This window comes from Arvicanthis niloticus, chromosome 7 (genome assembly GCF_011762505.2).
Source record: "Arvicanthis niloticus isolate mArvNil1 chromosome 7, mArvNil1.pat.X, whole genome shotgun sequence".
Lineage (NCBI taxonomy): Eukaryota > Metazoa > Chordata > Mammalia > Rodentia > Muridae > Arvicanthis > Arvicanthis niloticus.
Window position 1 is genome coordinate 39,349,532 of NC_047664.1, and position 16,094 is coordinate 39,365,625.

At 42.0% G+C, this 16,094-nt stretch overlaps 1 protein-coding gene across 19 annotated transcripts in view; it reads left to right on the plus strand.

Annotated features, from left to right (window-relative positions):
* The window catches only part of Add1 (adducin 1), a 63,334-nt gene that overhangs the window by 29,424 nt on the left and 17,816 nt on the right, over positions 1–16,094 (plus strand). For all 19 annotated transcript variants that reach the window (XM_034509477.2, XM_034509462.2, XM_034509467.2 and 16 more), the window contains exons 3-9: positions 5,515–5,677; positions 6,703–6,854; positions 12,164–12,244; positions 12,459–12,608; positions 14,821–14,964; positions 15,055–15,153; positions 15,747–15,923. In XM_034509477.2, coding sequence (XP_034365368.1) covers positions 5,515–5,677; positions 6,703–6,854; positions 12,164–12,244; positions 12,459–12,608; positions 14,821–14,964; positions 15,055–15,153; positions 15,747–15,923 — 966 coding nt within the window. The remainder of the gene's footprint in view (positions 1–5,514; positions 5,678–6,702; positions 6,855–12,163; positions 12,245–12,458; positions 12,609–14,820; positions 14,965–15,054; positions 15,154–15,746; positions 15,924–16,094) is intronic.

Here is a 16,094-nt window from a genome sequence, read left to right on the forward strand (position 1 = left end):
GTCAGAAGAGGTCTCTCTGAGGAGGGTGTGTTAGCCTGACTCCGTAGTATGAGGGACCTGGCCATGTAGGTATGAAGAACAGAAACTTTCCAGCTTGAGAAGCAGGCTTAGGTGAATTCTTGGGGTAGGGGTGTGCTTGGGGAGACTTGAAGAGACAAAAGTTAGTGTGATTGGTGGCACAGAGGGAGGACTGTTCACATGGATTCTGGAAGGCTGTGTGGGTTGAAATAGGAACTTGACTTGTTCTGGAGATTGCTGACAGGGGACAGACAGAATTCAAGTTTAAGGAGGTGATTCTAGCTTCAGTACATAGTAGCCATCTTCCAAATGGAAGAGAGTAAGAACTGTGATTACGTTCAGGGTGGAAAGAGAGAGACTTGTTAGAGAGTCACTTACAAGGTAGAATGATGGAGGGATAGAGGAAGTGAGGAGGAGAAGGAGCTGGGAGAACACAAGAACCTGAGTGACTGACTAGAGGTAGAGGGAGACTGAATTCAGCACACCTAGTGTGTGCAAGACTGTGCCTGGCTCTGAGGGAGACTCTAAATTCAGCAGACCTAGTGTGCGCAGGACTGTGCCTGGCTCTGAGGGTATAAGGGGCAGAGAGTATGATGCTTCCTCACAAGGTATTTAGACCACAGAGAGCACTGGAGTATTGCTAGTCCAGTGTGAGCTCTAGAACAGAACAAGGAAGGACAGTAGAGAAGGCAGTAAAGCCATGTACAACCTAGGTTTCATTAAAAGGGTGCACTCATTGTGTCTCCTTCATCTTGACAATACTTTGGAAATTGTGGGGGTTTGAATGAGAATGTCCCCCCACAGCTTAGGTATTCAAATACTTGACCTCCAGTTGGTGGCTTTGTTTTCAGAGGTTGTAGAGCCTTTCTGGAGGAGGAACATCACTGTGAGCAGGCTGTGAGAGTAGTATTGTACCACTTCCAGTTTGTTCTCTCGGCTTCATGCTCATGGCTAAAGACGTGAGATACCAGCTCCCCGCTCCTGCTGCCATGCCTGCTTGCTGCAGCCTCCCTACCATGATGGACTTTTGGAACCATAGCCAAAAATAAACTCTTCTATAATTCCCTTTTGGTCATGGTGTTTTATCACAGTAACAGAAAATTCACTAATATAGTAACTAATAATATCAGGTGCTAACAATGAGGGAAACTTGTTGCAGCCCGTACTGTCCGGCTTTGTGGGCCAAAATGTTGTGGCCTGCTCTGCCCCACGTTGGGCGCCACAATGTTGTGGCCTTTACTCTTTGGGGTCCACTGTGTTGCGGCCCGTACTCTGCCTCAACGCTTTTGGGGCTAAGTGCTCTGGTCAAGATAGAGAGTGGGGCTCTTGGTGCAGGAGATGCAAAGAATGGAGACAAGACAGGGTGTGATCAGTTCTCTTACCAAGTCTCTTTTATTGAAGGGAATTCTGAGATATTTATACACTTTTGCCACGTGCCTTGTAGGCTCGTGGATACCACGTGCCTTACAGGTGTTGATAGGACATAAGCCTTACAGGCGTATATAACATAGATAGCACGTGCACCACAATGCCTTGCAGGCATAGATAGCACGTGCGACTTATAAACATGTATGGCCTAGATAACACATAGACAGCACGTGAATCACATGCCTTGTAGGCGTGGCTACCACATGCGCCTTACAGCTAGAGACAATAAACAACACAAAATATGTGAGATATCAGAGTGTACTTCAACTGTTGTAGGCCATTAAAAACCAAATCTCATATCAAGATATATGGTTCCAGATGGCTACAAAGATAATCTAGCCGCTTTCTGCTAAAAGTCGGCTCCCAACAGAAACTGAGGGCTCTCTGTTCTGTCTTTTTAACTTTTTTTTTATCCTTTTACATCTGGAACTACCATAGTCTCTAAAGTTTTTTTTTTTTAACATAGGCTTGTGTTATGTGAAAAGTATGTACTGACATCGTGTAGGTCTGTTCCTTTGGAGTATTGGTGGCCAGAGTAGTCCCACAGTGATGGCATAGAGCGGGGTATGCCACAGAACCAATGCAGTGGTAGGAATGTTACTGTATTACTTACTTTTCTTGTTGCCATGACCAAGTACCTGGCAAAAAAATCTTACAAGAGAAAGAGAATTTATTTTGACTTTCAGAGGGTTTGTTCCTAGTTACTTGGCTCCGTATTCTTAGACAGAATATCATTGTGGCAAGGATGTAATAAAGGCAGGTCTTAACTTTTCGATGAATACAAAGCTTAGAAGAAGTAGAGAGTAGGGAGAGGGAAGAGAGGGGAAAGAGGGAGAGGAGAGAAGAGACAACCCCACCCCAGCATGGTTGCTAATGCCTTTAATCCTAGTATTCAGAAACAGAGTCTGACAGATCTCTGTGAGTTCAGGCCAGCCAGGGATGCACAAGAGAAGCCCTGTAGGGTCCTTCCAGCTGTTTGACTGAATAGGTGATTCCTGTATAGCCATTGTGGGTCCATGATGAGCATCCTGGGCCAGAATCCTGGGGGAGCCCAACAGTGAGTAAATGTATGTGAAGGTGTTGGACTTTGACTGTTTCTTGCTCATGCTGTAGACTATGACCAAGAGCAAGGTCCACGGTCCTGTGTGGATTCTATAAAGGCCTTTGGATTTGACGAGGAAGGGAATGGTATTGTCAGGGTGGACATGTTGACATACTGGATGAGCACGTGGCAGAAGTGAAGATGCTGGTGGCAGGCATGAGGGCAGCAGTAGTTGTATCAAGTGTAAACAGCTTGTGTGGTATGTGTTGAATGGGTGGGGATATTCCCATAACCTGAGCCTGTGTCTTGCCCAGTGTGAGAGTCTAGGTGGCAAAAGAAGCTTCCTAGGCTTCTTCCTCTGTGTAGCCCTGGCTGTCCTGGAACTCACTCTGTATACCAGGCTGACCTCAAACTCACAGCAGTCCGTCTGCCTCTGCCCCCTGTGTCCTGGGATTAAAGGTGTGCATCACCCTGCCCAGCACAAGGCTTCGCAGCGTGGCACCTTGCCCATCTGGTCTCTTCTGGATGATGTTTGCTATTAGCTTTCACTAATAAACGGGGGCAGGGAAAATCAAGTTAGTCAGGTTGATGTGAAGGGGAACTTGAGGTCAGAGGCCATGAGCTTGCAGACAGGGTAGCGTGTTGATGTGGGCTGGCTTTCATGCCTTCTTTTACCTTTGTAACACAGTAGCAGAAGGGAAGAAAAGTAGTATTTGAGTCACTAGGGTTTTGCCACTTGAATGGTAGAATTGGAAAAATGATTACTGTGAATCTAAGCTTAATGAAGGACACCAGGGTATAGAGAAGGTGAGGAGGAATGGTGGGGAATGTTAGAATCACAGTGGGGTAGAGGAAAGGGTGATGTGGAAACTAGAAGGGGCCAGTCGGAGAGTCCGTTTGTGGCTTTGAGTAGGTCCAGAGCGTGACTGCAGAAGTGAGAGGCAGGGTGATGGAGAACACAGGAGAAAGGTCTAGCTGAGAGAGGTTGGAGTGGAGATGTTGAACCATCAGGATTTGTTACCACAGTAGCACGTAAGAGCCTTGGGCAGTGACTGCCGGCTGGAAGTAAAACCCAGGTCAGCATGGAAGCATTTCGAGGCCCTCACTCATCACTAGGCTAGCTCTGTGCCTGCCATCCATATTGCACATAAATGTTGCCTGCAATGCTGAAAGTATGAGACCCTCATAACCTGCTCTCTCCTTGCTCACTGAGTCCTTGAGTTCCTTGATGGTATGGATTGTCTTACCTGTGTCAGAGTCTTCAGTGCCTAACACAGGATCTAATGGTAGCACATTTGAGTTGGATTTCCCATAGATATGTATGCATACTTGGAAAACATTGAAATGTATTGTTTGACTTTTCAGACTGAGGATTCATGAGGACAGGAAGCCTTTTAAACTGAATGTCTAAGTTATTATTAAGCATATTATTATGTTCAACTTTTTTTTTTAAAGTAGGCCCTTTATGGAGCCCAGGCTGGGTGTGAGCATGCAGCCATGGCGACCAGTACCCCATGATGCTCAGTGGAAGGCAGCTTACTTAGTCTTTGTGCATGTGTTTTTATGTGTGTCTTCCTGCATTGCATACTGAAAACAGATCCGTAGCTGTCAATTCTTGTTTTCACCTGAGATATCATTTATAATTATTGGAAAAAAGATTTCTTTTAAGCTATTTGATCAGTTATAACAGTTTGAGGGAAGTTAAAAATACTTGAACTAGGTGTGGTGGTATACACCTATAATCTCAGTATTCAAAAGTCAAAGCCAGAGGATAACTGTAAATTCAAGGCCTGGTCTACATAGAGAGTTCAGGCCACTGGTGGCTAGGTAGCTGGTTTCCAAAACACCAAAACCATAACAACATAGAAAGATCTGTCCTATTACAATAATAACTTCATGTTAAAATCGTTATCTACTGCATGCTTTTGCCTAATTTAGGATTATTTTATTAAAGATAGAGGGTTTCTTCTTCTTTTTTTTTTTTTTAATGCTTTAATTGACAGAGTCTCACTATGTAGCTCAAGGTGGCCTTGAACCTGCAATCTTCCTGCTTCAGCCCCCCCAGATGTTAGGACTACAGGAATGTTGTCATGCCCATCCTTTTTCTACCTAAAGAAAATTGTTTTCTGTAGGGTCTCCTGTAGTGGAGGCTGCTTTTGAACTTGTTCTGCAGCTGTGTAGCTTATGATACCCTCGAGCTGATCCCTTTAGAGGATAACAGGTGTGCACGGCCATGGAGTTCTTTACTACTTTAACAGAACGATTTCCTATTCTGAAGAAAATATAAAAAAGTACAAATTAGAATATAAAAGTTATCAGTAGCCTTGTTCCTGAGAATTATAATTATCATTTGATGTACTTTTAATCTTTTTATAGTTTAGATTTTAATTTTTTCTTATAAAAACTGACTATATTACCTTTTTACTCAAAAAAACATATCAAGAAAAATTTTATGCCATTTAATTTTAAGATTTTCCTGTTAGCCGGGTGGTGGTGGCTCACGCCTTTAATCCCAGCACTTGGGAGGCAGAGGCAGGTGCATTTCTGAGTTTGAGGCCAGCCTGGTCTACAGAGTGAGCTCCAGGACAGCCAGGGCTAGACAGAGAAACCCTGTCTCAAAAAACCAAAAAAAAAAAAAAAAAAAAAAAAAGATTTTCCTGTTAAATGCATCTGTAGGATTCCAAGTATGTTGAATCAGTTTTTTAATTTCTGAAATGTAGCCTACTTTTTAATCTGTGATGTTGAGATTAATTACCTTATGAATAAGTTTTAAATGCATTTTTATATTCTCTTAAAATTGATTTCCAGTATTTGAATCCTGTTCTAAGTTTTAAGCTTTTATTTTGTTAAATTACTTATAAAAAGGAATAAATCAGTTCATACTCTCAGAAGTAAAATGTTCAGACCACTGTTTGCTGCTCTGGCACCGGATGACAGCAAACATTTATCTGATAGTTCTACACTCACTCTAATAAAATAATGACACTCCCAATGGAAAGTGTGTGATGTTTTAATATGCATTGTAGGCCTTCTGTGAAGAGCTGGAGTCCATGATACAAGAGCAGTTTAAGAAGGGGAAGAACCCCACAGGCCTGCTGGCATTGCAGCAGATTGCAGACTTCATGACAGCGAGTGTACCTAATGTCTACCCGGCAGCTCCACAAGGAGGGATGGCTGCCCTGAACATGAGTGAGTAGTTCTTGGCTTTGTCTGTGGTCTGTAACTTTCCAGATAAAATTCTGAAGCTTTCTCATGGGAGCCACATGAGTATGTGAGTATGCACTGGACATGTACAGAATTGAGGGTTTTGTTTTTTTTGGGAGGATGACCAGGAGAGGTTGAGACAGAGTTTCTCTGTATAGCCCTGGCTGTCCTGGAACTTTATTTGTAGGGCAGAGATCTGCCTGCTTCTGCAAGTGCTGGGATTAAAGGCGTGCGCCATCACCACCTGGGAAATAAGACTATAGAGTGAATGTTTGGAAGGTACCAAACAGTAATCAAGGAAGAATCATCCGTTCTATGCATTTTCTTTTATTTGATTTCCCAGAAGTCCGTTACCAGTTATGATTCCTGTTGCTTGTGCCTCATTTTTATCCATGTATTCACTATAGTCCACTTCCCTTCCACAAATCCTCGAGCCCACTTTTCATGTACTGATCCGTATGCCACATGTCTGAGGCCTGATCAGAACACTGATATTCTGTGCCATGTTGTGGCACATGTCACACATGTGGCCTACTTCACTGTCCTTGAATACCATGTACCAATTGCTCCTGACCTCCTCAATGAAGTAACTGAACAGTCAGAGAGCTTTCAAGGACCAAACTGCTGGCTCTTTCAGATTCATGTCTCACATGCTGATGAAATACCTGTGAGACAGCTTTTCAAAATATGGCTTCGGTTTTTCTTACAGTTTAGTCTTTAGGCTTTTCCTGACATTCAGCACCCAACAGCCCCCAGCCAGATGCTGTACTTTTTCTTTTAATCTATTCTTTACTGCATCTCACAAATTTCACTATGTTTTTGTTTCCTATTTTTGAACTATATATTAATGCCAGAGAGAACATTGTCTTTCTGTCATTGAAATTTCTGAAATTTTATGGTCTAATATGGAAAATAAATAGGACTGTGGTAATTGATTTACAGTTGACAAATACAAAAAATAAAATACTAATAAAAATTATAAAAAAGTTAGACTTTTTTCTTTATTTTAGGTCTTGGTATGGTTACTCCTGTGAATGACCTTAGAGGATCTGATTCCATTGCATATGACAAAGGGGAGAAGTTACTGCGGTGTAAACTGGCAGCATTTTACAGACTGGCAGATCTCTTTGGGTGGTCTCAGCTTATCTACAATCATATCACAGTGAGTACTCCAGACTCATAACTGAGTGGTGCAACTTAGTCCACGCTGTGACCTGGCCTGCCGGTTAATCAACCAGGTCTGCAAGAGAGAGGGGGGATGGAGGGGCACGAGACGTGAAGAATGGAGCCAAGACAAAGTTTTCTGATCAAGGCTCGTTTATTGAGAGGCAATTGTGGATATATAAACACAAGCAGGAGAATGCAGCTAGAGACACTTTACTACAAGTGCCTTGCAGCTGGGGACACTAAACAACAAGTCCAGGGGATATGTCTGGGAAAAACAAGATGTTTATCAGGGTGTACTCAGCTGTTGTAGGCTGTTTGCAAAAATATCATGCTACAAAAACAAGTCTCTTGTCAAGGTGGAAAAGTATCAACCTGCAAATAGATGGCTCAAGATGGCTACAAAGATGACAGCCACTTTCTGCAAGGAGTTGGCTCCCAATAGTTTGGGGTGAGGGATGTCTTAAGTGTCTAGCGCCATCTTTTCTTACATAGTTTAATAGATCTTACAACACCCTCTCTTTGCATTCCTTGCTGCAGAACACAAGAATTGACACGTGTGGGTTAAGTTTTGAGAGTAGTTTTTAAAAACATCTTTCTAACCTTATTAATGAGTGTTTACCAAATGATAAGCAATTCCTAAAAATTCATTTATGACTTAAAAATCTAAAAACAGTATTTCTTCCTGACTCTGGTCAGAGCCCTCTGCCTGTGTGTGGTTTTTCAGTTTCTCCAGTTTTGTTCCATTCCCAGCATTATCAGGGCCTCTCTGTCTTCCCCTCATTTTTGTAACAGATGTTCCTGGCTGTCTGATTTCTCTGTGCTAACCCATTGTTCCAGCTCAGGCTGTGTGAGGGAACAGCTCGAGCCCTGCCTTGTGCACGGGTCCTCCCTTTTTCTAACCAATCAGTCCATTCTTCACCTTCTCCTTTGTCTAGCTTGCTTTCATGACCCATTATTTCAGTAATGCTCTTTGCTGGGTTTATGCTAGCAGAATTCAGTCCCTGAAACCCACATGGTGGAGAGAGAGCGAGAGCGAGAGCGAGAGCAAGAGAGAGAGAGAGAGAATAAATTTGTGCAGATTGTTCTCTCACCTTCACACAGGTGCTGTGGTACATGCCCACATTTCACCAATGAATGAATGAGTGAATGTAAAAAAATGAAATTCCAAATCGTCCTTGACTGAATGCTGGTGTGAGCTACATGTGACCCTGTCTCAATAAACAAATACATGCATCTGGCCTTTCTTTGAGTAATCACTTTCATCATTTCACAGAAAATTAAGGGCACTCTTGTTGTCTCTGGCCACACTTCTGTTCACCTGTAAATCCATTGCCTTCCTCCTTCTAGGCTCTTAAGGCACTGACAGCTTGCTTTCTCTTTCCTTTTTCTCTGAACTTCTTTTTCTTTGGCTTTCAAGCTTGTTTCAATTTCTTCTTGGTTCCTCCTCCCTACCCCACCTGGATTTTAAGAACTTTACTTTTTGTTTGTCTTTGTTTTCTGAGACAGGGTTTCTCTGTGTGGAGCCTTGGCTGTCCTGGAACTCACTTTGTAGACCAGGCTGGCCTCAAACTCAGAGAGCTGCCTGCCTCTGCCTCCTGAGTGCTGTGATTAAAGGTGGGTGCCACCATGTAAATATAAATATAAATATAAAAGCTTCATTATTTTAGAACGTTTATTTGTGTGTCTGTCTGTCTGTCTTCTGGTGTACGTGCAGATGCTCGAAGAGGCCCAGAGGATTGTGTTGGATCCCTTGAAACCAGAGTGTTAGGGGTGTAAGCCACTCTGTTGTTCTGGTGCTGAACTTGGATCTCCTTGGAAGAGAAAACAGCACTCTTGACCGCTGAGCATCTCTTCAGCCTCCACTTGGACCACTTTTTGAGGCTGATTTTTAACTCAGTATGTGACCCAGACTGACTCCAACTTGACAATACTGAGGTGTAACCCCCCCCCCCCACACACACACACACAGGGTTTCTCTGTGTATCCCTGGCTGTCCTGGAACTACTCTGTAGACCAGGCTGACCTCGAACTCAGAAATCTGCCTGCCTCTGCCTCCCTAGTGCTGGGATTAAAGGCGTGCACCACCACTGCCCAGCGACAATACTGAGTTTTTAAAAGATCATTATAATTCCTGCTTATTATAATAAGTATACCTTCTGTAGGTGTTACAAGGTCTAGAGAAAAATCCATAATCATGCTAGTATTGCTATTTGTTTTGAGGTAGCAAGTGTTAGCAGCTGCTTAAGCCTTTTTTTCACATCCATGTGTGGAGGTTTCCACATGCGAGCTTATAAGGAGTGCTTATTTCAGCTCTCTTCTGGGCTCAGAGGAATGTGAAACCTGAAGTTGTGGTCTATGCTTTCCTGGTTAGCAGTGTGGTGTGATCCTTACTGCAGATGCCAGGTTGCCTTCTTTTTGTCTGCTCATTCTATCACTGTTAAAATGCAGTCTTGTGTAGAGTGTTATCCTGCCCTGTTTCCATGTAGCAGTGACTGATATCCATCTGTGCACAGTCTAATGGCATAGTTGTCACAGGAGTACCAGCTCTATAAGCAGAGCTGCTTTGTGCTCCCTCTTGTGGGCCTGGGACCAGGAACAGTGTCTGGCACTGTGTAGGTATGCCCTAAACTATTAAATGGTGACCAGCCCTGGCTGAACTGAAATTACTTTAGGAAAATTGTGAAAAAGAACTCAGTAGAAACCTTTGGTAGCTGAACGGTAGGTTCAGTTAGTTTAGTTCATTTGCCACTGACCATCTGCTGGCCTTTTCAGCTAACTGGACTGGACAGAAAGCTCAGATGGAGACTTAATGCTAATTGATTCTAGGCAGATGTTACAGCTGTAATAGGAATAGGAGAAGTGGTGCCTGGCTCCAACAGTAGCTTGTTTGTGTGTTTCTGAGATGCTGTGTATAACTCGCTCTGTTGTGAATGCTATTTTAGTGACTTTGACTTAAATTTATAAGCCTCTCTCCTCTCCCTTGTAATTTGTTTGGCATTGACAGAATTAAAATGCCAGTTAAAAGTTTACTGTTCTGCCTATGAGTCATCTGCTTAGTTATTAAAACAGTTAAAAAAAACTCAAGTTACCAAAAAGATTTTATTTTATGAACTGAAGTCAGGGAGTCTTTGGAGAAGAAGCCATCCTCCCCTTTTGTTTTTTTAAATTTTAGAGTATTTTGGTTTTGTTGTAAAGATTTTTGACATTTATTTGTTTTATCATTAGATACCATCATACCATCCAGATATTATTTTATAGATATTTAACAGGAAAGCAATATTAACAGTATTGGTGCAAAAATAAGTGCTAAGAGTCATTTTGTCCTTACTCTGGAAGAGGGTCAGGGATTTTCTGCTAAGGGGATTTTATAGTGCTGACAGGTGTTAGAGGCTTGGAGAGGACAGATCAACTGAGATCTTTAAAGTTGTATCAGATTTAGAGACGCCTCGGAGACGGGAAAGGACAAACCAGGTGGCCCAGCTGGGGTACTGGGCTGAGGATCCTTTCTTGGGGATTCTTAGCTGGTGCGCAGGCCTTCTGTCCTGTGTTAAGTCTTAGCATCTGTACAGTGTCACAGGTAATTGTCTCAGCTCCAGTCTAGACTCCATGGAATGCTAAGCTCTGAGGTGATAGTCTGGCCAGTGCGTTGTGTATGGGGGATGTAGTACCCCTTCCTCCTGAGTGCTGTGTTGTGCTTGGGTTTTAGGAGTGGCTGAGGGTCTGAGGCTGTCCATCCTCATTACAGAGAAGGATGGCAAACAAGGGTACTGACAGAGACCACTCCTGAAGAAATCTGCTCTGAAATGCCCTTCTTTCATTTGATGTCTGAATTCTGTGTGTAATACCTTTTACTTTAGACTAAGAATTGGATATTTTAAGTGTTTTCTATTAAAACATGTAAATAAGCTTACAATTAGAATTGTATATTGTTGTCTTTTGAGAAAGGATTGCACTTTATAGCTCTGGCTGACTTGGAGCTTGCTGTATAGGTCAGGCTGCCCTCAGGAAAAAAAAGAAAAAAGGTGGAAAATCAATATAAAATGAACAAAATACAAGAAAAATAACTTTATAGAAAAATAAACTACTTTATAACATGAAAAATTGTCCAACTATCAGTAACCAGGAAATTAAATCTCCCCATTGTCTCCTCTCCTCCCTTCTTCCTTTCCCTTTCACTTCCTCTACTGTACCCAAGCTTAGCTGATGCTATGGGGTTTGTTAGTGCAGCAAATGCTTATGTCTAATCTGTGAGGACTTTTCTCTTTTTTTTAGACAAGAGTCTTGCCTAGGGGCTCCTGGACTCAGGTTCATACTAGTTTAGCTTCTCAAGTGCTGGGATCACAGCATGCTTCAGCATGTCTACCTTGTAGAGAGCACTTAAGTCTACCCAAAAACCAGTTCTTATGAAAATGAGGTCGGTCTCTCTCTCTCTCTCTCTCTCTCTCTCTCTCTCTCTCCCTCAAACTGGGGAAGATCTCTTCTTTTTACTGGTATATTCCTGCTGTTTTGGTATATGCTGTATATATTTTATCTTTCTTTGCTGAAAGAATTGGAGAGAGAGAGACAGAGACAGAGACACACACACACACCCAGACCAGAGGGTGATGACATTTTTTTTGTATTGGGACTTTCAAAACTACATCAGACATTGAGGAAAGATTGTGTTCATTTGTGAATGTTATTATTTTCCCATTGTCCTCCAGGTTTGTGTATTAACAAAATCTAATTGGAAACTTTTATTTATTATTTATTTTATGTGTATGCGTGTGTGTCTGCTTGTCTGTGTATATACCACATGTGTGAATGTATCCACAGATTCTGAACTGGGGTTGGATCCCCTGGAACTGGAGTTAGAGGTTGTTAGGAACTGCCTGATATGCATTCTGGGAAGCAGACCTAGGTCCTCTGTAAGAGCATCAAGTGCTTTTAATTTTTGATCTGTTTCTCTAGCTCCTTGTAAAATGTAGAGATGCTTGTCTCATTCTTCTGCTTCTGAGGTTTGGCACCATTTTGCCATTAGACCGGTGGCCTCAGAATAGCCTTACAATGACCTGTCAGAGGTTGAATGTGAACTGGATTATTTGGCTTGTTTCCTATAAAGTTGGTTTTCATTGTGACCAGTATATATCTGATAAGTTAAATTGCTGTACAGTAAGTGTTCAGTCATCCTAGCTCTGTGATAGACTGTATGCCTTAGTTCCTACCTAGTTATTTTTTACCTGTGAGTTTGTGTCCTGTAAGTGACACAGGTAATTTTTACCTCTGTAAAACTACTTCTGTGCTGACTCGGGCATTTTCCCGTAGACCAGAGTGAACTCTGAGCAGGAACACTTCCTCATCGTACCTTTTGGACTTCTCTACAGTGAAGTGACTGCATCCAGCTTGGTGAGAATAACCTTTTCTTTGGCATCATGTTTATAACGATTCTATTAGATCTTTAAGTGCCCTCACGTCTGGCTGCAGACCCTAACTGAACATACACAGTATGGTTAGTTTAGGAGGAACTTTTAAAAGAAGTTATAGACACTTTTTTTTTTTTTTTGGCTTTCAGTGTTTTCTAGTCTTCTTGATATTTAAAGGTTTGCTTTTTTATTTGCAGGTTAAGGTCAATTTACAAGGAGATATAGTAGATCGTGGAAGCACGAACCTAGGAGTAAATCAGGCTGGCTTCACATTGCATTCTGCAATTTATGCTGCGCGACCAGATGCCAAGTGTATTGTGCACATTCACACACCAGCAGGGGCTGCGGTGAGTGCACCACTCCAGCGAGCTTTGTAGGTCTGGTTTTGTTTATTTATTTGTTTTTTCAAAACAGGGTCTCACTATGTATCTTTGGCTATCCTGGAACTCACTATGTAGACCAGGCTGGCTTCATATCCAGAGATCTGGCTGCCTCTCCCTCACAAATACTGGGACTAAAGGCATATGCCATGTATGCCCAGCTTTCTTTGTAAGTTTTAAAGCTCTGATTTGCCCTTGCTTGTTGTAGCAAGTTAATAAGTCTAAATTGTTATGTATTTTATATATACATGCGTGTACACACACACACACACACACACACACACACACACACTGTTTAAAGCTGGTGAGATGGTTCAGCAGGTAAGAATGTTTACTTCTCAAGCAAAGAAACTTTAATTCAGGTACCTAGGATCCGAAGAAAAACGTATGTGGTTGCATGCATGCCTGTAACCCCATCTCTGTGACAGGCAGAGACAGGAAGATCACTAGGTCTGGATGGCTACCAGCTCAGCTCTAGGTTTAGTGAAAGACACTGTCTCAAGGGAATGAGGTGGAGAGCAGTAGAACAGGACACTTGATGTTCTCCTTTGGTGCAGTGCTTGTACAGGGACTTACCCCACCTCTACTTTCATAAACATCAGAGACAGTCATGTACAGAAGTAAAAAAAAAAAAAAACAAAAAAACTTCCCAACTGTTTGACTTTTCTATTTTAAAAATCTTTTTTCCTTCCTGTGAGAATATGTTGCTGGGGATAGCACTAAGCCTGCATCATTTTAACCCTGAGCTGCCCTTGGCCTCTAGTTTGACTTACTTTTCCCTCTTCCTAGCCTGCCTGCCTCCCTCCCTTCTTCTGTCTGTCAGTTTGTCTGTCTGTCCATCTGTCCCTCCCTCATCCCCCCTTCCTTTCCTTTTAAAAGATAGACCATTGCTATGTAGCCTGGCTGGCCTGGAACTGTATAGCTACTTGTAGCAATTCTTTTGTCTCAGCCAACTGGGACAAGGTCTCCTAATGTAGTCTAAGCTGTCATTGAACATGTGATGATTTTCCTGCCTCAGCCTCCCAGTGTGAGGAATACAAGTCTGTACCATTGCAGCTGAATATATGTTTCTTTTATTTTTATGTTTTCCTTGTCTTGTTTTTTTTTAAACAGGGTCCCACTGTGTAGCCCTAGCTATCCTTGAACTCTATAGCTCAGGATGAGTTATAGGTAACTCATAGACCAGGATGGCCCTGATCTCACAGAGATTCATTCACGTGCTTTGGCCTCTAGAGTACTAGGACTAAAGCATGTACCACCATCTCAGCTTAAATAAATGTTAAAAATTAGCATATTCTGTAACAAATTAGAGGGAATTTTAGGAAGCATAAAAGCTGGGTAAATGTTGGTTTATTTGTTTATAATACTGAGGATTGAAGCTCAGGCCTTAAGCAGCTTTTTGAACTTGTGATCACTCTGACCTAGTCTGTGAGTAGCTGGGATGACAGACAGGCCTGCCCCACCAGGCCTAGCTATTTAGAATGCATTTTTTTTTTTTTTTTGAGACTTAACTTTACTTTAAAACTTTAAAAAATGTTTTACTTAAAAACATTATTATATTGCTGGGTATAGTGGCACATACCTTTAATCCCAGTACTCAAAGAAATAGCAGCCAGATCTCTGTGAGTTTAAGGCCAGCCTGGTCTACGTAGTGAGCTTCAGGACAGCCAGAACTACATAGTCTTAAAAAAGCCAAAACCAAACCAAAGCAGCAACACTTTACTATATTTATTTAAATAAATATAGAGGAATTATAAGTATGTAATTGTCCATTTGTAATAAATTACTTTGTTCAGATATTTTTCTCTTATCTATAGCCAAAAATAAAACGTAAATAAAACCTTAGCATTTGAAACTTTTTCCTTTGAGACACAGTCTTCAAAGGGCCTGTTGTGTGTTCCTCTTCATGTAACCCATGACTCGCTGCATTAATAGGCACTGGCTGGCACAGCATGTGTAATCTCTGGAAAATCCCAGTCATGCTTTTTCTCCCAGGTTCTCCTAGCTGCTGTCTGGGCCCTGGAATTGATGGTTATATCCAAGTTTACGAGTTCATTTACTTCTAACAAGAAGATGAAGTTAAACATATATCAGTGCCATTTTATTTCTGTGAGGAACGCTTTGCGTGTCTTGAGTTGCTGTTTAACTTTTCTTTGTCGTGGTACAACTTGGTGTCCAGGTCTCTGCAATGAAGTGTGGACTCTTGCCTATTTCCCCGGAGGCACTTTCCCTTGGCGATGTTGCTTATCATGACTATCATGGCATTCTGGTTGATGAAGAGGAAAAAATTTTGATTCAGAAAAATCTGGGCCCTAAAAGCAAGGTCAGTAGCGTCTTGTGGAATTTCAGCTGTGGAGCCTAGAGTGATGAGTCTCAGAGCCTTGGTCCACAGAGCTTCCTTGCTTTCCCTTAGGTTCTCATTCTGCGGAATCATGGGCTCGTGTCAGTCGGAGAGAGCGTGGAGGAGGCCTTCTATTACATTCATAACCTTGTAGTTGCATGTGAGATCCAGGTAGGCCATTCCATTTAGCTAATCCTTTATTTGGGTGTTTCTGGGGTTCACGTGGATTTTCTAATACTTGTCTTGCAAGAGTGAAGTTTATGAGCAATCCTTTAGCTATGGTGAGCTCATGATTTGGAACTTACAAAAGATTGCTGGGATTTTAATTTCTAATTTTTCATACATACATGTACACATCACTTATGGAATATTGGTGTGTGCTATAGCTTTATGTATATTCTACATATATGTTGCTGCATTTGACCTTCACTATCCTTTTGAAAAAGCTAGAGCAGAAACCTAGAGGATTTTTGCCTCTCAGTGTCAATATTTCTCATACTGCTCTACTCGGCCTCCAGTTCCTGCTGCCCCAACCATTCAGTCCTGACATTTGTCAGGTAATAAGGAAACATTCCCATTTTTTACTACTGTCCATATTTTGTCATTGTAAAGAAAATCTCTGAAAATGACTTTATAATTTCTAAAAATGCTCCACGTGTCTTACTGCTTTCTGTAGAGGGTTGTGCTGTTCAGTGTCTTTGTGGTCATCTGCTTCTCTTGATCTCTGTGGAACCAAGCCATATTGTTTGCTTGTTTTTAAAAAGGTTCGAACTCTGGCAAGTGCTGGAGGACCAGACAACTTAGTTCTGCTGGATCCTGGGAAGTACAAAGCGAAATCCCGTTCTCCAGGGACTCCAGCAGGGGAAGGTTCTGGATCACCCCCCAAGTGGCAGATTGGGGAGCAGGAATTTGAAGCTCTTATGCGGATGCTGGATAATCTGGTGAGAACGTTGCTCACTGTTGTTCTAAAGCTCAGATGTTTTTCATAGCAGTCAAAATGGCTGTCTTCATGTGAATCTGAATGCCACCATCCTAAAAAGTCTTGAAGAATTACCAGTTTATAGTTAGGCTAAACCATAATAAAATATGACATAAAGATGCTTTCTAGAAAC